This window comes from Dreissena polymorpha, chromosome 12 (genome assembly GCF_020536995.1).
Source record: "Dreissena polymorpha isolate Duluth1 chromosome 12, UMN_Dpol_1.0, whole genome shotgun sequence".
NCBI classification, from domain to species: Eukaryota; Metazoa; Mollusca; class Bivalvia; order Myida; family Dreissenidae; genus Dreissena; species Dreissena polymorpha.
The window spans coordinates 39,385,974-39,413,889 of record NC_068366.1 but is presented as its reverse complement, the minus strand read 5'-3'; the positions used below and the strand labels follow the sequence as shown (position 1 = coordinate 39,413,889).

General features: G+C 35.8%; 3 protein-coding genes across 4 annotated transcripts in view; all 3 read right to left on the bottom strand.

Moving 5' to 3' along the window:
* The window catches only part of LOC127853811 (organic cation transporter protein-like), a 289,143-nt gene that overhangs the window by 106,233 nt on the left and 154,994 nt on the right, over nt 1-27,916 (bottom strand). The gene's annotated exons all lie outside the window — the stretch shown is intronic.
* The window catches only part of LOC127853818 (uncharacterized), a 289,097-nt gene that overhangs the window by 129,806 nt on the left and 131,375 nt on the right, over nt 1-27,916 (bottom strand). The gene's annotated exons all lie outside the window — the stretch shown is intronic.
* Nucleotides 6,123-16,615, bottom strand: LOC127853814 (tyrosine--tRNA ligase, cytoplasmic-like). The gene is made up of 10 exons (XM_052388605.1): nt 16,470-16,615; nt 15,061-15,129; nt 14,426-14,572; nt 13,239-13,414; nt 12,911-13,040; nt 11,035-11,115; nt 10,378-10,612; nt 9,551-9,636; nt 7,886-8,018; nt 6,123-6,844 (listed from the first exon to the last, which is right to left on the bottom strand). Exons 1-10 carry the CDS (start codon nt 16,470-16,472, stop codon nt 6,825-6,827), a joined length of 1,080 nt encoding a protein of 359 aa, XP_052244565.1. The 5' UTR covers nt 16,473-16,615; the 3' UTR covers nt 6,123-6,824.

Here is a 27,916-nt window from a genome sequence, read left to right as displayed (position 1 = left end):
ATCAATTTATTTCCAAAATTAGGTTTGTCTAGTAAATTTATTTTTATATGTAGAATATTTCTTACAGAAATTCCTTTAAGCTAACAGCGCAGACCCAGATGAGACGCCGCATCATGCGGCGTCTCATCTGGGTCTACGCTGTTTGCCAAGGCCTTTTTTCTAGACGGTAGGCATAAAAGGATTAAAAAGCAGTTTATTTATATTGATGTTCAATTCTGATAGAAGTAAAAGTTTGCGTTACATATAAGGTTAATATAAATACGTCAATTCATAGTAGATGTGTGTATTTCAGGTACACAATGGATGCACACACACTACAATACATACTTCGCAGCAAGTATAACATCAATGAAAAGCTTCAGGTCATGGGCATATTTGTGGTCCTTCAAGGCGGCACCATGAAAGCAAATGGTTTGTTCAGAATCGGGATTGGTGAGAGGTTCGTAGTCGTCTCCGGCATCAACCCCCGCGGACCGGAGATCGACTACAATCCGGTGTCTCTCACTCCGGTAGGTCTGCTCGGTGTCACGTACAAAAATGTCAGCATGATGGTAACAATATCCAGTCCGCTCAAAGGCAAGAATTCCTTTCAGTTATGCAGCAGTAGCAAGGCCGCCGCTATATGGGATGATTTCACCAATTAAGCGGCGACATTTGGTGCAGCGAGTCAATTAGTGCTTCATCATCATCATCATCATCATCATCATCATCATCATCATCATCATCATCATCATCATCAGACGCCTCTGTGAATGTGGAACATGAGTATACGTATCAAAGGGGCTTCATAGACCGGACCCTTCTCAATTACTGATGTCTGTCTCCGCAAAGGTTTCCCGCGGCAGATAGAAGTTTCAGCTCTATTTCTTTGCCCGATATGGTATGTGGACCAACCGATGCCAACACGCGGCGTGCCGTCAGCATGTTAAGAGAGGTCACAGTTTGGACTGTGTCGGCGTGTTTTTTGACAGCTTCATCAATGATAATGATAACAACCGAAATGCAGCTATTCAACATGAAGACTTGACTGCGCCCGAAACAGTAATTGGGCAAAATTGCGGGCAACTAACAAACGAGCGACGGACGGATATGTCAAGCAAGCAGCCCAATTTACTTGAGAGGTTCCTTCGCTTCTTTACTTGCTGTATAAGCAAGCGTTGATTATTTTAGCATTAATCTGATATTTGACTGGAGAAATCACATTTTTACATTTTTTATGACAATAAATTAACTGCATGAATAAAGTCGAGTTTGTTTGTTTATTATGAAATTGTGTGAGTTCTTATGATTATGTATTGAGACTTACAGGTCTCGAGCAAATAGTAACTCGATCATTAAACCTTAGGGACTTGGACTACGTGACCCTGTTATATCAACTATCTAAAGAGTAACCTTATTCACGACTGCATTTTAGTGTTACATATACCATGGGCATTAATAGAATATCCGAAATAAACTAATTGCTTTTCTTACTTAAAACAACTTATCTTCAAAACTTGTATCGTAAGTTTGATGTTTCGGACGATATTAAGTAACACGGACACCTGAAAAATCTAGTATCAGACAAAACATGGTTCACCACATTATGACACACGTTGTTGTTGTTTGTTACATGGAACAAGTCTCGATGTATCTCATCTAAGGAGCTACGCTGGCCGCAGGTTTGGCTAGAGCTACGCTGGCCGCATATGGCATAAAGCCAATTTTCACATGACGCGGTCTTTAACATTCTCATGGGGTCTTGTCAAAAGAACATATAACCACGATACTTTTCGATAGAAAATTGAAGACACACTGTGTTATTAATGCAAACTGTCTGTAGCCTATTTTGACTTTCAATAACGATTTCCAGAGAGACTGACCGTGTACGTCACACATGTGTGATAAGATAATGAAACGATTTCTATCTTGTTATGACTATATATTTTTTCGGTGGTGTTTTCTCACAATGCTGATAAGAGGTGTTTACCGATAGTCAGTTCCTTAAAATTAGTTATTTTTATATCCTGAACATAATGGCTGTATCGATAGTCCACTCGTTCCTCTACTGACAGTTTACTTACCGAACATTGACCTTGAAATTCTGAATATATATACATGCAGAAAATAGTCCGGATTTCCCTATACTAAACAGTTTTACGTCCTATACGCTGTACAATGACGCAGTGATGAGGCCACTGTTTTGGGGGTATTCCTCTCAAATCAGCTAATGAAATATTCGGATTTATTCATTTGGGTTTACTGTCGGAAAATTTCCCCACCATGTTATAGGCTGTTGATAAAGTTCATTTAAGGTGAAAAGCTGGGTTAGATAGATACGCCGAAAAGAAAAAGCTTATTCCTTTGTTCATATTTATATTAACTCCAAAACTATAAATGCGATCGAACGAAGGCAAAAGATAAATACATGCAAATATGCATTTACACACATAATGTATTAATGTCAATGCGTGCCAATGATTAAGCAACATTACTTTTGTGCTTCAATGTGGCCATTCAATTCATTTTCGAAGACGAATTGAAAAATCTCCAGAAAGACGACCTCTTCGCCCACTTAATCACGTTTACTAGCGTTTAGAAAACCTAGAAAGGCTAACACCAAAGTGGCGTCTATAGAATACGCGATATTTTACATTTAATTTATGATTGACGTTTTTTAATCCCATATAGCACTGGTGAAAACGTTATGTGGCAAGTATTTATTATGAAAATGCAAAAACTAAAAGTTTTTATTCAATACATAGCATTAGCTATCTATAACGGGTATTACTGTAGGTTAAACACGCTTTTACACTATTGCGCGCCTTCCGAAATAAACCGTGTTAATAGGTGTTATGGTGGTTTACGTAATAAATAACACTTCTACAATAGTATTCAACGATGTTATTTACGACAATATTAACAAAACATTGTTTCCATGTGTTTTTGTAATGGCGGGATATCTGTGATTTTGGTTAAGTAATACACGCTTTCTGACGCGGAGCGGGTAACGACATTCCCGATGTTCTCAACCCAGGCGAACGACGAAAGGACATGAGGTCCGATAACTTGAAAACACTTCAATCTCTGCAGTCGCCATTGCAACTCTTATTCGGACCTCAGCGATACTAGAACCATACTTGGACAGAGTTGCGTCCACGTACTTGAAGCGGTTCACTATTTCTTGCTTCTCGGCGTTCACGTTGAATGCACTGGTGTTGGTCGTGCTGTTCACCATGATCTTCGACTTCTCAGTGCTGACCTCCATCCCGTATGATCCTGCTCTGTCACCAGGGAATCACAAGATTGAGATGGGTCTTCCACCGATGGAGATAGATATGTGGTGGTCATGGAGAGTCTCCTGCATCATCTTCTCAATGAAAAGGTTGAACAGGACGTTAGAGAGAAGTCATCCCTGAAGGACGCCCACTGATGCCCTGAAGAATTCCCTCTGCTTTCCGTCGAGAAGTACTGCGCAACTGGCATTTTCGTAGAGTTTTTGAATGACTTGCACTAGTCCTTTGTCAATAATGTTGAATCCTCTCATTACATGCCATAGGGCACGCGGTCGAAAGCTTTCTCAAAGTCAATTGAGTTAAGAAAGAGCTAACGTGAGTGTTGCAGGTTTGTTCAATCATGATTCTGCAATTGAAGATCTGTTCGAGCCTAATAAGCTCGGAAGGGACGTTGCCCTGCCTTAAGACTACGCACTGCCTCCCCCGCCTGTGCCTTAAGTATGGACGGACTTCCGCTTCCGCTTCTGGTCTGGTTTTGTTCTGAAGGAGACTCGAGTCTGGTTGAAGCTGGTAGTTGTATAGTACACTGCAGTATTCAGCCCACCTGTTAAGGACTGCGGCACTCTCGCTAAGGAGATTCCCATCAGCGTCTGAAATAGCACAGGCCTTTGTGGTCTAGGTGGTATGTGAATATTTTCACTCGGACATTATTTTCATACACGAGATTCGGATAATATGGGCGATATTTAAATAACAAAATATCGTGTATATGTATATCATATCAGAATATTTTTTTTCAAAATGATATGTTGTTTAATGACAAATTGATAGTGTTGAAGTGACTTGGCCACGCGCCCAACTTATTATCTGGCAGTACCACGAGGAAGTTTTGAAACGATGCAATGTCTAAACTGAAAGATTTGGCATTTGTAGTTGCTAAAAGATTCTCTAACAACTTCATCGACGTTCTACTCCATTATAAGCGTATGTCTTCGTTGATAGCCTTAGTATGGTTATGATAATTTAAGGACCGTTTGCTTTCAACACCTGATGCCGCCGGACTATGTATGTACATACACAGTACTAACGGTGACGGTAACACCCTAGTAATGCTGAGTTGTACGATGTAGCGTCGATGAAGCCGGTTAGCTTGGAAACAAACATGAATTGCTTCTTACAAACTTGATCAATAAGCGTCGGAAGAATCAATATGCTTGTAAATCCAGAAGTAAAACACTATCATTAAAGTAATGAACACCGGTTGCCTTAATCAATCCATTTACATATGCTAACGAAGTAACACTAGAAACAGCAGATGTGTCCAATCCAATTCAGTGCGAAAACGACTCGCAGTTAATATAGGATTACCTCATATTATTATTCTTTTCGAAAAGGTATACTAACTTAAATACTAAGGAATTATTTCAAATGCTTTCTTATGGATATCTGACTTCCTAACAAATAAAACCCCAGACTGTTGTCCTGGATGAACCCCGCTCATTACTGATCTAAATAAAGTACTTTGCTGATTATATAACACATAGCACTCTAAGACTTTTTGCAGATGATAGCATCATCAACAAAAATATCAACAACCTATCCGACGCCCATAACCTCCAGCTAGATATTGAAGCTTCTGGTCGATTGGCGCAGGGCTGGTTAATGATATTCCACACTGAAAAGTGCAACATCCTCAGCATTACTATAAAAAGGAAACCCTATAATTTTCTCATATAAACTACACGATCACATCCATGGGATAAAGATATTAACTCAATCGCTAATAATTCAAACCAGGCACTAGGATTTCCTCACCGCAACCTAAATAATTAGCTCTCTTAGCCCATCAAAAGTTAAAGTTCACGCGTACAAAGCACTAGTTAGGCCTAAACTAGAATACTTCGCCAGTGTCTGTGACCCACATACAAAAGCTCAATTAAATCAACTGGAAAAAGTACAAATACATGCAGCCAGATTCGCAACTAACAGATACCACAATACAAGCTCAGTACCTAATATGACACCCTGAATTTGCCCACTCTTGAAACACGCAGAACAAAATTCTGTCTAATCAAGTAAAGCTATAATAAATTGTCCACGATATAGTTGCCATCACCCCTCCAGAGAGTCTCCTTGTTGCTGTTGACCGCCAATCCAGACTCAGCAGTTATCATTGTTTTAGACACATACAAACCTCAAAAGACTCGTATGAATTTTCATTCTACCCAAGATCAGTAATCCAACAGAATTCACTACCTCCCCATATACATGAGACAGCCACAGGAGAAGTTTTCAAAACCCTTACTCCTGTGGCTTTAATTGTCCCCCTTTTCCACCTGTTAACACTGATAATGTAAATAAATTAAAAATAACCCCCAACTGGAGCACCTTTGTACAGTTTTCACCCCTTACGCACTAGGCACCGGCACAGATTTTTTTATTTTGAAGGAGCGCTGAATCGGAAGATCTCATTGGCCCTGATGTCAGGTGGCGTTTGAGTAGCTCCAGCTTCATTACCATAAACACCATTTCTTTGGGTTTTTTTACTTGCAGTTTCCGTTTACGTTGTTCACTGATGCCTCTTTAAGTGTATGGGTGCTTCTTTAACACAAACTATTAATTATCAGGGAAATGCACGATGAAACTCTAGAAACGTATCCACTTTTTCTATACAGATGGAAGATGAAAACTTAAATGCAGAATCTTGAGGTTTGAATCAAATACTACACACATCATTTTGGTGTACTAGTGGCGTGAGTATCGGATATCTATTTAAACGATTTGGGGATACTTTTAAAGTAATAAGCATACACAGAAATATGGTCCAGTTATAACATATATTTAATTATCAAGTGAGCTACGTATCTCGAAAGAACTGTCAAAACAAACATGGTGTGAGAAAGATTGAAAATATGACAATACAATGATTTCCTCTACACAATTACACAAAGCATGGATCATAGGAACAAACACATTTTATCTATATGTATTCAGTGGACTAACAATATGGATTGTTGTTCATTACTAATGACAATAGTAACTAATGAAAATCAAAAGAAAATCATTAAATAACATACATATATCTGACAAAATGCCACTGTTCACTGCAATCACTAAAACCAACCATTGTTCATTAATCATAACACAATATTAAGAATAAAAAACTAGAACTTGATAACACCCTAACATTAACCCTTTCCCACTCAGAAGCAAAGTGAAAATGGCTATGTGCAATCAGCATAAAACCAGAACAGCCTGCGAATAACTCGCAGTCTGTTCAGGTTTTATGCTGTTTGCGACTCATCAGAATCTAAGCGTTGAAAAAGAAGCCTTTAAAAATTGAATTAAGTAAGAAAGGTATTTAATTGAATGTAACTTTCTACAGGACTACAGATGAGTCAAAACACGTTTTTAAGTGGTAAATGGTTAATTTATTGCAGCAACAAAACTCAACGTTTATGCGTAAATGTATTTCAACAAGGAACCCATGATTATGAGACTGTTCTTCTGCAGCAAAACTTAGCAGATAGGAGCGTGTTTAATGAGTCACACGTCACATGACTGAGCTTGGTCATCATGGTGTTGCCCTGCCATTCTGCAACAAGTTTGTCACTTGTCTTTAGATCCACCTGAAAAAACGATAAAGGTATAACTATAAGTAAAGGATTACTTTACTGCACACAAACATAACTCATCAACATAGTCAGGTCCTAAAAAGTTTGCTGACCTCAGTCAAAGCCAGTATGCCGGCGCAAATAACAAGAGCAATGAACCTCTTAGATAGTGAACATTTTTGTAAGGTATCATCTTCATAGCTGTATCTTTTTTTCCGATTATAAGGCCTGAATGTTCTTAATAAAACCCAAAGGAACAAACTGCAGTTCAGCGTTGCGGTTTAAGAGCTGTTACATGCAGAACAGCAGCATCATGTTGTTTTTTTTCTTGTAAATTCTGAAATTTTGTTTTGTTTGTTTTTAAAATACCCAGTAGTACCATTTTTTTTTTAGAAATTTGTATTTTCTGTGCATAGTGATCTATCTTTTTCATGATAATGTTTTTGTTTGTGAATTGATAATTGTGCTTAATCTATCGAAAAACCCATGTGTAATTTCTCCAAAACGATGAAAAATATAAAGGTTAAAAGGTACTTCTGCATTACCCTCCTTTGCACTGGCTGCATTGCCAGCTCCTTCTGTATCATACACAGGTGAAGTATTCAACTGATTTATATGCCATATGAACCCATTAAAACTAAAAATACTACTTTTAAAGTTCGTCTCTTTAAAACCAGATGGACCAATCATCATACATGTATTTGCAAAGAAGAAAGGTATGCCCTGTTGTGGTTCAATGGCCTAATGACATTGCTAGTAATAATAATATTCAATAAAAAAAGACATTCATTTGAAGCTGAACCTGACTCTAAATTTTCTTACAAAATAATTAATTTGAAATTCAAAACAGGGCTAAACTGCATTTTGCGAGCAATATGAGATAACATTTTCGAAAGTAGAAATGATTTAAAAAACTGAATTTTGTAATTATTTCTTAATAACCAATAAAACCGTCAATTAAATGTGCCGTATCAAGTATCCTGTGTATTTTGTGTATTAACAAAATAAAACTCAGCTGGCAAAAAAGAGAACATATTTTCCCCTAAATTCGCTCACTTTTCTTTTCTACTGGGTAAGCTTCTGCTGTGAGTTGTTTCATCTCTGGGGTATCAAACTCCTTCCTGATGGGCTCCAGCAAACAGTTCAGATAGGCCTCGACTGCTGCTTTCAAATCACCTGGGTGCAGCTCCTGCATAACACATGGACAAGTTCTTTGAGACTACACATTTAAGAAATTAACTTTAAAAATGCAATCTTCATTATTGGTTATGCTTCTCTCATGTGACAAATATTCACTCGAGCTTTGGTAAAAAAGTGATAAAAACTACAAAGCCCTGTTTTTTTTTTACATGCATAGCAGATTTGCCTATGACAACTTTTAAGGGAACATTTCTTAAAATTAAATGAATTATATTGTCAAGATAAACATTCCAATCCAGTTCAAGATTGTTTCAACTAGAGTGGTAAAAAGATGTTTTTGCAGGATTTAACCTCGCAACCTAGTTTTAGACAAACCTGATCCATATTGTTACTTGGTCTAGATATTGTCAAGATAATCATTCTGATCAAGTTTCATCTAGCATGAGTCATAAATATTGCCCTTACAGTGAAACAAATATGACCAGTAATACATCTGGTTAAAAAGGCTTTTTTTACATTTAATCTGGTGACCTTCTTTCCCAATGCATGTGACCAAGATTATATTTTTTCTAGATATCTTCAAGATAAACATTCTTACCAAGTTTCATCAAGATTAAATTATAAATGTGGGCTCTTAAGTTGTAACAAGGTCGTCCAAAGATTTGACCTGATGATCTAGTTTTTTCAAAAATTTGATCTCGGCCTTGATATTGTACAGATAAACATTCTGCCTTACTTTCCTTAAGACTGATTCATATACCGGTATGTGGTCTCTACGGTGGTAACAAGGTTTTTCTCAAATTTGACCTGGTGACCTAGTTTTACGTAAGTTACCCAGATTCACACTCAATTCATCATGATTGAGTCATAAATGTGGCCTGTACAGTTGCAGTTTTTATAAGATTAGACCTGGTGGCTATTTTTTAGAACGCAAATGACCCAGATTCCAACCAAATTTCATTAAGATCGAGCCATTAATGTAGCCTCGAGAGAAGTAACACAGTTTTTTCTATGTTTTCTATGATTTGACAAGGTGACCTAGTATTCGCACACATGTAACCCAGACTTAAACTTGGCATAGATATGGTAAATATAAACATTCTGACCAATTTTCATGATTTATTAAGATTGAGTCATAAATGTGGCCATGAGAGTGGTAACTTAAAAAAAAGATTTGACCTAATTATTTGGTTGTTAAGATGCATGTGACCTAGATTCGACTTTAGCTTTGATATTGTTTAGATAATCATTTTAAGTTTAAAAAAGACTGAATTAAAAATGAAGACTTTAGAGTGGTTATGAGCTTAAACATGCTGACGCACACTACACCTCTATAGACGCTTCACATAGGTCGTCATAATAGCTTATTTTGAGCACTTTGTATACATAATAAAAATATAAATAGCAATTATTAGAAACTGGTTGACCTTCATAAATTTGACTCCTGGTGTTAAGTGTATTAAAATTTATAACAAACATTTTCTAAATTAAGAACTCACAAAACACATAAATCATTTTTACATGTGTTACTTTTTGGCTGAAAAATGACCTTTTGTTAGTAAGCATAATAAACATGTTCACCTGTTTTGCAAATGCCTCTTCCAGTGCCTTGTAATCAGCGAAGGTTACTGGACCACCGTGCTCTTCAGATCTTTTCACAACAAACTCTGTAAAAAAATCAACTCAAACCTATTTATTTAAGCTTGATTACATAAAAACCTTTTTCTGGGAAGAACCAGTACTGAAAAGAGCTTAAGATCCTGGGTATGGACCATTGGGCCTCCGGTCACAATGCGGACAGCAGAAGGGAATTAAAAGTCATTTCACAACAAAGTTTTTATATTTATTTGTTTCTGCTTGAGTAACATTCTCATGCACTACAAACTAGTCTATAAGTTATACCAGTATTTACAAGCCATGACAAGGGCTCAAAACCTTTAATGTGCTATTATAATGTGATTAGGCCACAGTTGCTAAGTAAATATCATGTCAACCTTGCAATTGGGAGGTCATGGTAGCATTTTATAGATCCCCCTCCCCAGAAACTTAGTACTGGATCTACCAAGGAAACATACTTGAGAGCATTTCAATAAGCCATAAGCTTTTGATGCTTTCAAGCTATAATGAAAATAATTAAATTCAATTTGGAGTCAATCTTACACAGAGGTCTTCATATGCACAAGCTGAAAATGGTTACTTTTATGTTTATACCATAATAATTCTTTAAAATTGTAAAAAAAACAAGTCAAGTTTAACAAAACCAAAAAATAAATTTATTAAATCAGCTTCATCAATTTTATGAACTTTATTTGTTCAATTTAAATTATTCACTGTCTCTAAAATCAAATGCCGAAAGAATTAATCAACACTGGTGGTTGTAAATGCGATGAAAAAACACACTAAGTTACCTCCTGTTTTGGACAGTGGGAATAACACAGATTTGCAGAATGCCAAGATTCCATTTTCCTCCACATTTCCTGGCTCACAGAACGCTTTTTTGAGCTTCTTCTTCAATTGTTCACTCGAGTCCAGTAGGTCGATTTTCGAGTCATCTTCCGATGAACTCATTTTCCCACCAGTTAGTCCAGGGACCATGGGGTTCATGAGATGGGCCCTTTCTTTGTAGCCCAGTTGTGGCATGTACTGAAAGCAATTGTCTACAATCTTTAACTGCACCTTTGGGAAAGGTAAATCAAGCATTGATCACAAGAGCATTTCATGAAAATAAAATTGCTTTTAGCAAAAAAACTAATTTGTCCGAATAAAAATTGTGTTTAAAATGTGCATACAATGTTTTGTCAATTGTGATTGTGATCATTTAAATGGCATAAGAATGCATAACAAATCAATGAATACTCAGCACAAACAAATTTTTGACTATGCAACCAGCATAAAAGCAGACCAGCGCGCGTTAAATTCACAGTCTGTTCAGGTTTTCTGCTGTTTGCTGCTCATCAGTATCTCAGGATTTCAAATAAATACTTTAAAACATTAATATCGTAAGAAAGATCTTTAATTGAATATGATTTTCTAAAGATCAAAATGGGTTACTGAGTGGTAACAACCTTCTTTGCAAAAGTGAAGATCTTACGCTGGTCCACACCTCCAAACTGGGCGTCCACATCCAGATACTCCTCATCCAGGGCCTGCCCAGCAAACAAGTCACATAAAATTTACAGCAGTGGGGGTTTATCTTCATTTTGGAAAGAGTGCCAGAGCTGTTTGGATTGGAAAATATAGTGTCGTTTTAAAGGGGCCGTCCAACAGATAAAGCGTCGTATCGACGCGAAACGATATCTTGGGATTTACGAAAATTGCTTATATAGCTAAAACATACATCCGCTCTAAACATGAGCCTGGAAGGTCGAGTGGTCTAGGCGAGAGGCTTTTTTCTCCATGACTCCAGGACTCCAGGGGTCAGTGGTTTGAGCCCTGTTAAGGGTTACTTTTTTCTTTTCTTTTTTAAAATTGTATTATTGTCTTTTTCTGGAGATTTTTTGTTCAAATGTTTTAATTTATCAATATAAAGCATTTACAGCATTTACTGACAAGCTTCAATACATGCCAAAATCTGTTGGACGGCCCCTTTAACTATAATTGGGAAGGTGTGCTGCTCTTTTTTTCTAACAAATGCTTCAAATCAAGAATAAAACTTAATTAATTTTGTTAACTAATTTTTAACCAATAGAAAAATAAAATTATTTTTAAAATTTCTTTATAAATTCATTTTTTTGGTAAACCTTTAATTGGGAATTTTAGACAGTCATTTGAGGAAAAATATATAATTGTTGTGATCGGAAATGGGGCAAAATTTTGGACCCAAATTTGACAAGAAAAAAACTCACACAGTTACAGCCATATGACACTCTGTTTTCTTGTAAATTGCTACGGGGACTAATAAAAACTTCTAAAGCAAATTATAGGCCTGGCCGGCAAATTGTACCGATACATTTACAAAAGGCTTTCACACAAACGAGACTTATTCCCCCAAATGCATTGGCACATGCTTTTAAGGGCAAACAACTAAGGAAAGTGTTTATCAATGGACATGAAAAGTGTCTTGCACAACTTAACTTCACTATGATGACATATTTAAAGCTTCACTTTAGACAGTCACTTGAGAAATGTTGTTGTAGTTAATTGACTCCTCAAACATATAATTTTTATGCAGATATTACTTTGTCAGCAAAGTCAAAGGGCAAATAACTCAGGAATGTTTGAATAACTGAGGATGAAAAATTAGTGGTGCAAATATATTTTTCATTTTGATGACATATTTTAATATTCAATTTAATCACTTTGGAAATGTGAAAATAATTAGCTTTTAAAACAAATTTATGCAAAACACCTATCAGGCAAAAATAAGAAGGCTCCAAAATACATCCTCCCTGCAGGAGTATAAGTACAGTGGTCAAAATAAGAACATAAATTGGTAATAAATTATACTATTGTACTAATAATATATGACTTTAATCCAAAACGGTCATGGAAAGCCATTTAGAACATACCATTTACACTTTAAATTGATTCTAAGCCTTTAGATCTGTTCAATGTAAACTGTATCACTCCAGCAGGGTACTGATCAGGGTTTTCACAACTTGATACTAATATACAGGAAGGAAAAGCTATTTGATTTGGTCAAGGATGGAGGTTTAAATAAAGAAAGAAGAAACAAGCCCTTCAAATGATTTTTCTAAAACACTGGGCTTTTCATGTGCGTAAAGTATCGGTTGCAGATTGCACAGGCTAATCAGAGTCAACACTTTCCCAAATGGCTGAATTTCATTTAGAACAAACTTCATTAACACAGAAGATTCAATGCAAGCGGAACGTGTCTTCTCACATTAGCATGTGCGGAGCGGACTGAACAGGCTAAACTGGGACGACACTTTACGCATATTCATGAAGCCCGGTTTACATAGAGGGCTTCTTTATATATACCTGCAGACCAGGGTACAGTAAGCCACTGAGAAGGGGACTGGACACCTGCTTCACAACCTCGGCACCTGCCTTCCTGGCGTCATGCTCCGTCACCATTGACGACATCCGGTACACATCCAGTGTGTACTCTCTGAAATGGAACAAAAACAATCGGAATTTGAAGGTGAAAATTCAATGCAGCAATAATTATAGCACAAGAATCAGGGTTCTACAGGACACGATTTTTCTGCATCCTTTACGCATAAAATGATTACATGGACACACAAAATGTTCGAATTTGAATCGATATGGAGTTAAAATTTCTGTATAAAATTTTGTAGTGCGTCACCTGCTGAGTTGGTAGTCCGTGCCCTTGACAAACTTTAGTTTCTCCAGTGGTACGCTGATGGACTTGAGCATAGCCTTGATCACGTGCTCGTAGTACTCGGTCCTCTTTGCCAGCAGGGACCAGGGCGCCTTCATGTTGTCCAGATATGCGTGGAGGTCAGCAAATAGAATCGTCACCTAGAGAGTTTATCATTAACATAAAACTACCGTTACTATAAATAGTAACATTTTTATGTTGCAGCTATGTCAGTTGCAGGCTGATTATAAACGTCCTGCTCAGTTCTGCTGTGTGTTAATGGCTTACTACATAATTCCTTGTTTCACAGACAAACAATTGATGACTAACAAGTGATTGGAAATCTCTATATAGATAACATATAGATAATGTTAGTTTTGAACTTAGCCACTACTTTGAACTACACTGATTTTCCAAAAATAAACAACAAATTAAACCATACTGCTGACCAGCTGTCAATTTTTCGTGAAAGCAGCCTCGTTGTGAGAAAATTGGGCTTAATGCATAAAGTGTCATCCCAGATCAGCCTGTGCAGTTTGCACAGGCGCATCAAGGAAAACTTTCAGCTGTTATGGTGTTTTTGTTTAAAGTATGTCTCTTCTTAGCATAAGCAAGATCCAGTTTAGATGGAAAGTGGTTTCAGCCAGTGCAGACTTTTGGTATGATAATAACAATTAAAATAGCCTTGGTTTATGGTATAGTAAATATTGCCCCCCTCGAAGAGTAGTCCACCTTTGCCATCACTCCACTTGGGGTGCAATATTGTTTTTGGCACTACGCTGCCCAAAACATTTATATGAACTAAACTTTTTTGATTTACGTCTTAACACAAAATACCAGCAAGCTTTGGGCCCGTATGCAACAATCAATATTAAGACTGAAGACTTAAAATAACGAATATTCTTTAAATTGTAATGTCATTTAGTTACTTTAAAAGTAAAGTCTAATTTGGCAACTTAAACGTATCATTATACAATTCTGAGTGAAGAACAAACTGTTATTAATACGAGCATCAGTTTTAGCCTGCATATATGCCAGAGATTTTCTATTAGTCTAAGTTTATTCTTTATTCGTACGTCTAAGAATGGGTCGGTGAATACAGACCTGATCGTATACAATGACTGAAACTAAAGAGAATGACTATAAAATGGAATCACAACCATAACGATTACCTCACACCCAGCTCTCAGAAAATCTGATATTTTACACATGGGTACAAAGTATCCCACATGAGGCCTCCCAGTGGTAGCAGTACCCCAGTACACTTTCAAGTCTCGCTCCTTTAGCACTGCCTTGATTTTATCCTCTCCTAGTGTTTCCTGTTAAAAAAAGAAAACTTCATTGAAGCTACAATTATAATATATCACAATTTAATTGTTTCCTTATAACACATGATTAATGAGGTATTAAGAAATAAATACTAAAAATTTGCTGGTCTAGCAAATCAAACATAAGAATATGAGTTTTTCTTGGCAACTGTTTTTTTCTTTGCAAACAAATGGCTTGACTAAAGAAGTGCTTTCAGTGAACAAAAAGTGCCTATAGGTTCTTGCTTGCTGAAGTTTCACATTTTCAAACATATGGACTTATATTTGTTAAATAATTCTTTACAATAAGTTCAATGAAAATATTCATCCAAATTATTTAAGTATTTATGACTTTGTGAAGGATTTTCCATGCCCACTTGTTTAAAGCTTGTTTTGTTACAGAAATGGCCAAACACATTGACATTTGTCACTTTTAAACATTTGTTCCATCCACTTAAATCCCTTCCAGCTTGTCAGTCATACAGACATTAATTTGATACCTGCAAGTTCCTAGTTATGAGATTAAACTTCTCATCTTCTGTCATACGGAAGTCTTTTTCGTCCGCCATCTACAAATTAAAAACAGAATTAACCTTAATACATGTGACTTGAACTGTGCAATACAACTAAATAATGTAATATCACTGTTTGCATGATGTTAACAACTTCTAGCAACACATAAACAGTTCTCATGTATTTACTGTAAATCAATTGTCCTGATTAAAAGTGTGTGAAAAGTATACGTCACTCACATCACTTCGTCTTTGTGTAAAGAGTGGGTTTTGATATTTCCATAAATACTAAGCTGTGCACAAAACGTTATGATTCACACTTTTGATGTACAATGAATGCGCAAACACCTGGACCGTACTGTGTTTAGTTATCAAGGGTGTTATTGGGGACAAGTCAGAGGAGGAAAATTTTATTGACTGATATTAGAAAACAAGATTTGCATAATGGTTTGACAGACCCTCGCGGATTTCAATAGTTGTTTTTGAAAACAATGAGTAAAATGACCCTGTGTTTGAAATTGTCGGGGGTCAAATGAGCTTTTCAGGGGTCAAAATACTGAAATCTAGATATTTTGTTTCTGGATAGTAGTTGATTGCTATTTACTAAAATTACTCCATCAGCGACGATATCCGCTTCTGTAACATGTGTATTTAGTTATATCTCACCTCCTACAAAAATGACCGAATCCGATTGGCTTAGAGCGGGCACGTGCCCATGGAGTCTTTTCCATGCACCCCGAATAATTGACATGTCGCCAACTGTCAATCAAATCCTTATCTAAGAATTGATCTACCAGTCAGCGATCGATTAATCAGGCGCGCGAGTTATCAACGAACTGTCCGCCATTTTCTAGACAAGCTATGTCTAGCTTCACTTTTATTCAGGGACCTATACAAACAAATTATAGGTCCCTGTTTTATTTCAACGAGTTTCTTTATTTTTCCTCTTTAAAATACGTAGATTAAAAATGGTTAATCGAATAGTCGGTTGAAATATAATCGTTACACCGTTAGTAACTGACGGTGTATGGAATATACACCCTCAGTAATTTAATACCATACGATAGCGATATCCAATAATGCATAGCAAAAAGTATACTACTATGATATTATGTCCATATAAGTAGTAGTATCACGAGTTAATTTTTATATTACTAAGCAGGCACATGCTCAATTGCAATTGAAATGCTTTAAGCTAACAATAAGCTCCAATTCAACAGTTTTCGAATCGACTTTCGGGCCATATTGTTAGAAAAATGAAAAAAAAAAGCCACAAATGTATATGAAAACAAAATGCGCGTTAACCTTGCATAATTTCTTTTAAATAGGTGCGTGATGTTGAAATCCTAAATATATAATCCATCATGCATGCCTTCATATAAGAAAAAAGAACTTACCATAATATATCGCAATAATAAACGTATTCCTAGGTTCAGATAGAAATTGTATATTGCGAAATTGAAATTTTCAGAAAATGAATTTCAGCTTGTTTTCCCAGGATTCTTTTGTGCAATATTTATATCGACAAGTCATGTAAGAGGCATGATAAGAGTATAAGGCAAACACTTTTTTATTGTTTGTTTTACGGGAGCGCCCGACCCTATTTTTCTACAAATACACATGAAAATAAGTCACTTTCGGTTTTTTTACTAACATTTCATACGCCGACATGGTAATTTATCCAAAACTTGAAAAAAAAATGCGCAGATTGCCAAAAGTGTTGTTTAAGGGACCGTCAACCACGAGTGACGAAAAAATAAAAGTTCTAAAATACCGTATTTTTAACAATAAGAAGTTTGTATTGATTAAGATATCACGACTGGTATATAACATTACTTTAAAAAAGTTCATATTTTCAGTATATTCGGTAATAAAATTTCGCTATGTGAGATCGAAAGTACATCGCGAAAATAGGTGACATAACGATATACACACACACACACACACACACACACACACACACACACACACACACACACACACACACACACACACACACACACACACACACACACACACACACACACACACACACACACACACACACACACACACACACACACACACACACACACACACACACACACACACACACACACACACACACACACACACACACACACACACACACACACACACACACACACACACACACACACACACACACACACACACACACACACACACACACACACACACACACACACACACACACACACACACACACACACACACACACACACACACACACACACACACACACACACACACTATATATATATATATATATATATATATATATATATATATATATATATATATATATATATATATATATATATATATATATATATATATATATATACAATTCACTACGCATGCACAATTTTCATTCCTGGGTTTACCACATGACGATGATGATCATTCTACTTTTGTTATTTATCGTTAACTGGTAGTTACCTGGTACACATACCCAGTAAAATTGTATTACCGAATATATAAACATATGAAAACTTAACAACTTTGTTCAAGTAATGTAGTATACCAATCGTGATAGTTTAATCAATATAAACTAATAATTGATAAAAATACGGTATTTTAGAACTTTTTTTTTTCGTCATTCGTGGTTGACGGTTCCTTTAAAAATGTGTTTATAATACGGGTTGTTTCGTTGTGCCTAGTCGACTTGTAAAGCGTACGCAATTTTCATTGGCTATTGCAGCCAATACCACACGCTTTTAACCAATTGGCGAGTATTTAAAAAACGATTTTCATATTGTATTCTCGCAAATGGCGGACGTTAACAACAACGAGGCGAATGGGGAATATTTCAAAATCAAATTAATTAAAAATGGAGAAGAAAGTATTTCAATTTGAAAAGTAAATCTTGAAAACACAATTTATGACATCATTCACATATTATTTTAAACGGACATAAAAATTATTAGCGTATTTGCAGATAATGCAGAGGTGGCACCATCGATAGCATTCGATGTTATAAGAAGTTTTGGGTAGGTTTAATATATATGCGTATTTTTTTTAAATGTAGATCCTATAATATTTTTATTTTTTATTGATAAAAATCCACATCCCGAAAATGCCCAAGACGTAATACTTTACGTAACTTTTGATGAACATGAGGACTGAACCACTTGCATCAATAATCCCATTCCCCACCCACCCATACAGTTTTGTATATATACTATATTTAGAAAAAAGTATGCAATACAGCTTCTGAAAAAACGACATTGGGTCCGGATGTTAATATGTCCGTCAACGTCGCAAGAATAGGCGTATAGTACCCAAACCTATGAATTCCCAAGTCTGTTGTATAAAAAGTAGTTTTTAATCTGCATATTCCACTCATCGTTGTTAAAGCTATTAAACAAAGTCAAAAGCGTTTAATTCTTTTTTATTTAAGTCAAAATCATACTATAATTGTTATAAGCATACATATGATACACACTCAACGAAAGTTTAATGATCACTATACTACACTACACACCTGGTGTGTTTAGTCTATATTAAAGAAATATACATGCATACGGTGCTTTTACCTATAAATATATATAAAAGTATGTTTATTATTATTATAAAAAGTTTCTAAAACAGTGTAATGAGATATATTAAACACCTTAAGGTAAATGCAAGTATACATAAGGTTAAATTGGCTGAGATTTCACATTTTCAAAAATGACAAAATAAAATCGGTTTAGACAGTTTTTTGGTCGACTGCTCACTTTTCATGCTTTTATTTTTATTTTTATTTATCCCTCCCCCCCCCCCTCCCCACCGACTCAATGTTTTTGAAAAATTTCCCGTAAAACAAATAATAAAAATATAATTGCCTAATATAGCATACCACGACCAGGCCGTGAAAATACCATGGCATGAAACTACAATCTTACGATACATTCGATTGTAAACGATATTTCATATCTAAGATTGTTCATGGTTTCGTTAAATCAGAGATAAACTGTATTCGTAGAATACACGTATACGCTTTGTCAGATATTATATTTGGAATGATCAATAATTCCAATAAGCGGTCGACGAACGACAAGGTATTTAAAAAGACACGTAAACCCGGTTTCCCGCGTTAGACGTGTTGTCAAAAATAGCATCAAAATATATGGTGTCCTAGATATGCGTTTAATGTGAGTTGCGAGTATGATGGCGGCACACAACCAATTCAAACAATATTCCGGGCATATTTTGTGTGTGTGGTTATTTATTGATACTTTGTGCATCTTAAGAAAACTTCTATATAAATGTGTTGATTTTTTGTCATTTAATTGTGTTAGCACCTGCAATTCGACACGTGGTGTTGTTGGACCTCCGTTCCAGCTAGACTAACTTGGTAGTAAACAAAATGCTAAAATGTCATTAACTATATTTGCTTAGCTATAATTATGCAAACGTCATTTTTAAATTTGCTTTAGCAAGGGGCAATAACTATTGTTATTGGCTTAATTACAACAGAAAGTCATCATTATAGTAAATACAAATGTGTTTTAATAGAAAACAAAAGAAGATCTAAAAACACAACAACCAATTGTAAATACACAAGCCATCTTTATAGGTCATACTTATGTGTAGCATACAATTCCATATCAGATTCTGATTTCCCCCTAAAGTTATCATCTCTGACTACAGCTATATAGTCAATTTCCAGTTTAAAGGGTCCTGGCACATCGTCTGCTATCGTGATGCCGATGTCGCGTATGTCACGTACCCCTACATATTCCTGTTTATTCTGCACACGTCCCGCAGTAACCAGGACGAACTTTGAGAACGGTATCTGCAATAAATCATCGGAATAAAAGTAAGTTCAAGTGGCTGAAAACTTGTCCTGTTTTTTTGGCATAACTGTTTTACGTCTTTTTTAACTTACCTAACCTTTGTAAATGTCCAATAAAATTCAAATAAATTTCCCGCGGCTAGACACGAATGAATACACTTCATTTATTCCATTTGCTGATTTGAGCATACCCCCAGAACATTGGAAACATGACCGCGTCTTTGTAAGACCGTTTTACTGCGTGTTCAGCATGAAGGAATTTTATCTCTAATGAAAAGGCTTGATAGATAGTGCAGTTTTACACGCAACTCTTGACATCAATACAGTTTGTGCGTGCACCTTTTATTTACAGAGGATTTCCAGCGCCAGAGCGTTTGTACTTAAAGGCTATGTTCTCGTATTTAGTAATTATTTCCATATTCCTGTCTATGTACTAGTATATTTAAGTTCATAAAAGTATCGTTTTCCCTATCCTGATACTCGTTTTGGCCAAACCATTTTAAATTGTTTTCAAAATTGAACATTTAACATGTAAAAGTATTAAGTTTTAAACAAGCCGTCGTTCCAGCAGTGGAAGCGTGGTCTCACTTTAATGCATTGTATTCCAACCTGCAAGGTATCAGGATCAGTTCGCGGCCAGTATAATAATCGTTATATAATATAGACGCTATCGCGTGAACTAGGTGAACTGGAATTTTCTTTAGATCAGAAATATGTTAAATGAAGATATTCATCGATATAATTATGGTATGTCAATAATAGATTCTTAATGTGTTTTCAACACTACCATGATAAATATTATTTTTGATTAACTTAACAAGAATTATTCCACCATATTGACTAATGTATTAAGCATGAGCGTGATGATTCTCGATACGGTTAGTAATCGAATCAAATAGCAATACCCGACAAACCACTAAAACAGGTTAGTTCGAAGAACGCGCGTATAAATATTTAAAATACGTACGGATACTTCGCGTGTGGCCGGTTTACTCATATATTTTAATTTTACTTCCATTCGTCTTTTGGTTTTCTGTTTTGTAGCTAAATCTTTTGGCTTTCTGTTTTGTAGCTAAATCTTTTGGTTTTCTGTTTTGTAGCTATAGGTTTATGACCAGCAGTGTGTAATCATGTAAATAAGCCGCGAAAACTCCGTGTAACATCCCGTACTGCGTATGATGCAGCTAAGAACTGCACAGAAAAAGACTTTCGCTATCTTTGATCTCATTCATTGAACTCTTTTCCTTTCACCAACTCCAACCACAATAAATTTTTTAAAGATATTTATTGTTTCATTTTCCTTTGAAACCACTAGATCTACCCCCACAAATTAAAACACAAATATTCATTACAGTACTTCTTTTCATAAACAAATTATGTCATGTTTTACCCGAAACTTAAAATTGTTGCTTTTCATTTGCCAATATATGCTGCTTATGTTAAAGCTATATATTGTATAACAAAAATGGCTGCATTTCATAAAAAGTAATAAAGGGAATAAAACTGCGAACAATAATTGTCTCGGAATAAATGTCGCCATCTCTACTATCAGGAGATAACCCCTCTGATTAATGGCATGACAGACAACCAGGAGAAATACGGACTTGTTCATGATTACATTGTATTTTACATTGATATATAACTTAAAAAACCGGATTTTACCAATCAGTCGAATTTGCTATCTTTGCTAGCGACGCAACAAACTACAAGTGCGATTCTTAAAACCAGTCAAATATTGTTTCGTGACGTAGGCAAAAAACAAGTTTTTGATTTGTTAAAATGAATTTTACTTGTTTCAATCCTTGGGATGATTGCTTATCGGCAGCGGTAAACCACTCGACCGGTTCCATGTCAAAATTTAATGCGAAAGTCAGCAGTGTTGTAGTCTAGCCGGTGTTGTTATTACAACTCAATGCGTATGCGGCTACATGTTTATTCAGTAATGTCTAAGCTGCAAGTGTTCAACAAACTGTATAGCATATTCATATATAAAGATGACTCTTACGGATAACAGTTAAGTATAAAACAGTGATGTCTCTTTAACTATTCATTAGATTATGGAACAAGCAGTACAAGGTCTGATAAAATCTGGTAAGGTAATTTTTTCAAGTTATCGGACCTCATGTCCTGTCAGATTTTGTGTCGTTCGCCTGGGTTGGGAATAACATCGGAAATTAAGATACCCGCTCCGCGTCAGAAAGCGTGTATTACTTTACCGAAAACCCAGATATAAAACGCCATTTCAAATACACGTGGAGACAATGTTTTGTAAATATTTTCGTTAATGATAATGGTGAATACCATTGTAGAAGTGTTAATCATTACGTAAACCAACATAACACCTATTAACATGGATAATTTCGGAATGCGCGCAAGAGTCTAAGAGCGTGTTTAGATTACATTAATACCCATTATTGATAGCTAATACTTTGTAATGTAATGTAAACAACTATTAGTTTTTGCATTTTCATAATAAATACTTGCCACATAACGGTTTCACCAGTGCTATAGGGGATTAAAAAAACGTCCATCATAATAAATTAAATGTAAAATATAGCGTATTCTATAGACGCCACTTTGGTGTTAGCTTTTCTAGGCTTTCTTAACGCTAGGAAACGTAATCAAGTGGGCGAAGAGATCGTCTTCCTGGCGAGATTTCAATTCTTCTTCACAAACATGAATTGAATGGCCACATTGCAGAACAAAAGTAATGTTGCTCAATCATCGGCACGCATTAACATGACTGTATCCATTATGTGTGTAAATACATATTTATTTATCTTTTGCCTACGTTCGATCGCATTTATAGTTTTATAGTTAATATAAATATGAACAGAGGAATAAACTTTTTCTTTTCGGCGTATCTGTCTAACCCAGCTGTTCACCTTAAATGAACTTTATCAACAGCCTATAACATGATGGGGAAATTTTCCGGCAGTAGATCCAAATGAATAAATCAGAATATGTCATTTGCTGATTTGAGAGAAATACCCCAAAACAGTGGCCTCATCACTGCGTCATTGTACAGCGTATAGGACGGAAAACTGTTAAGTATAGGGAAATCCGGACTATTTTCTGCATGTATATATATTCAGAATTTCAAGGTCAGTGTTCGGTCAGTAAACTGTCAGTAAAAGAACGAATGGACTATCGATACAGCCATTATTTTGCTTTCAGGATATAAAAATCACTAATTTTATGGAACTGACTATCGGTAAACACCTCTAATCAGCATTGTGAGAAAGAGGGAAATCGTTTCAGTATCTTATCACACATGTGTGACGTACGCGGTCAGTCTCTCTGGAAATCGTTCCTGAAAGCCAAAATAGGCTACCGAAAGTTTGGATTAATAACACAGACTGTCTTCAATTTTCTATCGAAAAGTATCGTGGTTATATGTTCTTTTGACATGAGAATGTTAAAGACCGCGTTATGTGAAATTGGCCTTATGCCATATGCGGCCAGCGTAGCTCTAGCCAAGCCTGCGGTCAGCGTAGCTCTAACTAAGCCTGCGGCCAGCGTAGCTCTAGCCAAGCCTGCGGCCAGCGTAGCTCTAGCCAAGCCTGCGGCCAGCGTAGCTCTAGCCAAGCCTGCGGCCAGCATAGCTCTAGCCAAGCCTGCGGCCAGCGTAGCTCCTTATATGAGATACATCCAGACATGTTCCATGTAACAAACAACAACAACGTGTGGTATAATGTGGTGAACCATGTTTTGTCTGATACTAGATTTTTCAGGAGCCCGAGTTACTTAATATTGCCCGAAACATCAAACTTACGATGCAAGTTTTGAAGATAAGTTGTTTTAAGTAACAATTTAAGCAACTTGTTTATTTCGGTTATTCTTACAATGTCCATGGTATATGTAACACTAAAATGCAGTCGTGAATTAGGTTACTCTTCAGATAGTTGATATAACAGGGTCACGTAGTCCAAGTCCCTAAGGTTTAATGCTAGTGTTACTATTTGCTCGAGATCGGTTATTCTCAATATATAATCATAAGAACTCACACAATTTCATAATAAACAAACAAACTCGACTTTATTCATGCAATGAATTTATTGCCATAAACAAAAATGTCAAAATGTGATTTCTCGATTCAAATATCATAGATTAATGCTAACAAATTAACGTTTGCTTATACAGCAGGTAAAGAAGCGAAAGAACCGCTCAAGTAAACTGGGCTGCTTGCTTGACATATCCGTTCGTCGTTCGTCGGTTAGTTGCCCGCAATTTTGCCCAATTACTGTATCGGGCGCAGTAAAGTCTTCCTGTTGAATTGCTGCATTTCGGTTGGTGTCATTTTCATTGATGAAGATGTCAAAAAACACGTCGACGCATTCCAAACTGTGACATCTCTTAACATGCTGACGGCACGCCGCGTGCTAGGCATCGGCGTGTCCACATACCATATCGGGCAAAGAAATAGAGCTGAAACTTCTATCTGCCGCGGGAAACCTTTGCGGAAACAGACATCTATAATTGAGAAGGGTCCGGTCTATCAATCCCCTCTGATACGTATACATGTACTCATGTTCCACATTCACAGAGGCGTCTGATGATGCTGATGAAGCACTAAGTGGCGCGCTGCACCAAATGTCGAAGCTTAATTTAGACGCCAGGTAATCAATGGCGGTGGTGAAATCATCCCATATAGCGGCGGCCTTGCTACTGCTGCATAACTGAAAGGAATTCTTGCCTTTGAGCGGACTGGATATTGTTACCATCATGCTGGCATTTTTGTACGTGACACCGAGCACACCTACCGGAATGAAAGACACCGGGTTGTAGTCGATCTCCGGTCCGCGGAGGTTGATGCCGGCGACGACTATAAACCTCTCACCAATCCCGATACTGAAAAGACCATTTGCTTTCATGGTGCCGCCTTGACGGGCCACAAATATGCCCTCGGCGTGAAGCTCTTAATTGATGTTATACTTGCTGCGAAGTTTGTTCTGTAGTGTGTGAGCATCCATTGTGTACCTGTAATACACACATTTATTATGAAAATTGACGTACATTTACATTAACCTTATATTTAACGCAAACCTTAACTTCTATCGGAATTTAAAATATATATCAACAGAAATAAACTGCTGTTTATTAACGGATTTCAAAATCAGGGCAGTCAATTGATATAAATGATTGGCCCATAAACCCTTCTGCCAATAGCCGCGCATTTGTAAAAAGTATGTCAGTTTTAATGCTGAAACAAATGTTCCATAAATATGTGTTCTTATTATTTTTAGCTTGAATATATTAACAAACATTCGGATAAAACAATGTATTTCAATAACTTTTTACGCTTAATAATAAACAGTAATTGCAATAATTTGTATTATGACAAAATATTTAAACACAGAAAACTCTTTCCAGATATATTTAGCTTCACTATTTTTTTTTAAACTTGGTTTTATAAATGGACAACATTTTCTTAATGTTACTCAACAAAACATGTGTATACTAAGAAGCAAATAAAAACAATAATATTTACCAGTTGACATTATGGTGCATACTGCTTTATCTTGATTTTTACTTTGACGTTGTAACCAACGTTTACGTAGCGTCATTTAACGTCGCGTCATTTGACGTGATCGGTTTAAACAAAACATATATTAACGTCATGACGCGTGTGCGTTTAATCAATATAATATATACATGTATTATATGAAAAGTGAAACTTCGGAGACATAATCAGGAGAGACATTTCTTTTATAAGCGATTGTCTTTTGATATAATGGCAATACATTGTAATCGATATAACAGGACATCAAATCTTATATCATCACTTTCGAACGGAATCTCCTAATCAAGTATAGCGAGAATATGGCTGTAGTCATTTGTTGCAACGCTGTACATAATTATTTGTGCTTGTTTTTTCATCCCTTTGACAAATGTGATGTGATATGGTATCATTTCATTACGTTTCACTCATTATTTACACGATTAAACAAATGCTTCGTTTCCTCGCTGTGTTGTACTGGATTTGATATGTATAGGCATTCCGCTTTCTGTGAAACTTTCGACTTATCTCTAATATGATTATAGGTGCTACCTAATTTACGGGCAAAAGCTTTTTAAGTTTTTTTGATAACCATGTATTTTTATTAAATATATGGACATGATTGTGTTCAAAATATTATAATTGTTGCAATAATTAAGTAATGCATCCAAAAAAATAAATCTTAAAACGAATTACATGTTCCAAGCTTAAAGATCTAGCATCTTATATTTTGTGTTTTCTAGCCACAGGACCTTATAGCTGGTTCGGTGTCTGTGGTATATTGGATGGAGTGTCTGCTAACTGGCTTAGTCACTGGGAGGTCTCTGTATTGATCCCTTAAGTGGGTAATTTATAACAAATTATGGGACTATCGACCGCTAATTCATATTGTGCGTATTTGGTATAAATTCTAATAATAATAATGTTTAATAAATACGCACAATATCTACGAGTTAGCGGTTGATAGTCGCATAATTCGGTATAAATAATAATAATAATAATGTTCAATGTCAAATATCTCTAAAAGCAACAGACGTAAGGTGTCTTCTGATTGGCTTACACTCAAGGGTCGGTGAAAATTGTACGTCGAAGTACATTACTCGTTCTACCTAGTAGGTCTTGTAGACTTTCGACGTCATGGTACGTCATATAGACACTAAGTACTGGTCCTACCCAGGAAACAGTTTGTTTCATCAAATGTCTCAATTCAACTTGACAGCTTGCTAAAGCAGTTGCATTTAGCATACAGTACACATATTTAACATAATCAAAATCAATGTGATGTGTCAAATCAATTTTGATCGACAAATTTGACAGGATTTCTTTTATTCCAATAAGTTTTAGACTGTCAAATAACTCACACTACGTATTGAAAGCCAAACCTGGAGCTTTCGTCTGTATATCACTGACTTCATCAGAAGAATGATTTCTACTGTTGGGAAACGTTAACACAACTAAGTGTCTTCTTATTTATTATCAATGTATAATTATGTGTAACAGCATAACAACATACTTGTTTCACAATTAAAATATTTAATAAATACAGGTATCTTGCAGGTTTCTAATTTTCTTTCGCAAACTATTGTTGAATAGTTTAAATTTTGTCGCCACTAAAAAACAAGCCATTTTGTAGCAATTCTAAAATCACAGTCTAAACTGCATACACTTAGCTCTATAGTTACAATGTGAATGCAAATATTAGAATGCATCATGCTATATCATCCATATTTTTTATTTAAACATTCAAATAACACATAACACAGTACATATATAAAAAGGTATGTGGTATTGTGTGGAGATACAAAACACTTCACATCATTTTTTTTGCACATAAAATAAAAGTTACAAAATAAGTAAAACTATGACACTGTCATCAACCTACATTTCAAGAATATTTACGTATATGAAATTACAAAGTGGTGTTATTGTATTACCTTTTACAAAATTAACATTGCTGGTTTTGTACTAGCCATACAACATTTATCATGGATTAACAAGTAACAACCAATTTATTAATTACACAATAGAACGGAAATCATATTAATTGCATTATGCATTTACTAAACAAGCTATTTGCTACTGTTTATAATTACACTATCTTACTAAAAATGATCACAGGTACTTAGTGCTTTTACATACTTGTGGTAAGTTTTGTATTACTAGTTTGACAATTATCGGCAGACACTTGTGGATATACAGACAAAATTTGCATGGGAGCTTTCATATTTTTTCAGCATAATTGCCTTCAAATTGTTAATTTAACAACCCTTTGACATTGATTGCGCATCTGATCTTATAATACCAAAGCTGATGTTTGTTTATAGATAGACATGTATAGACTTTTCAAAGTTCTAGAAGAGTTCACACATGTTCCATCCAAGTAAACAAACAGAACCAATAAAGATCACCACAGATAATAACTGTGTGTATAGATTGGAAATTTTGATAGTTCAGGAATCCCTCCTTTGTTGATTTCTGTAAACCAAAACTGTCAGTTTTGCTGGATAGAATGGCTTGTGTGATGCCCAGCACTTGCCTTGGCA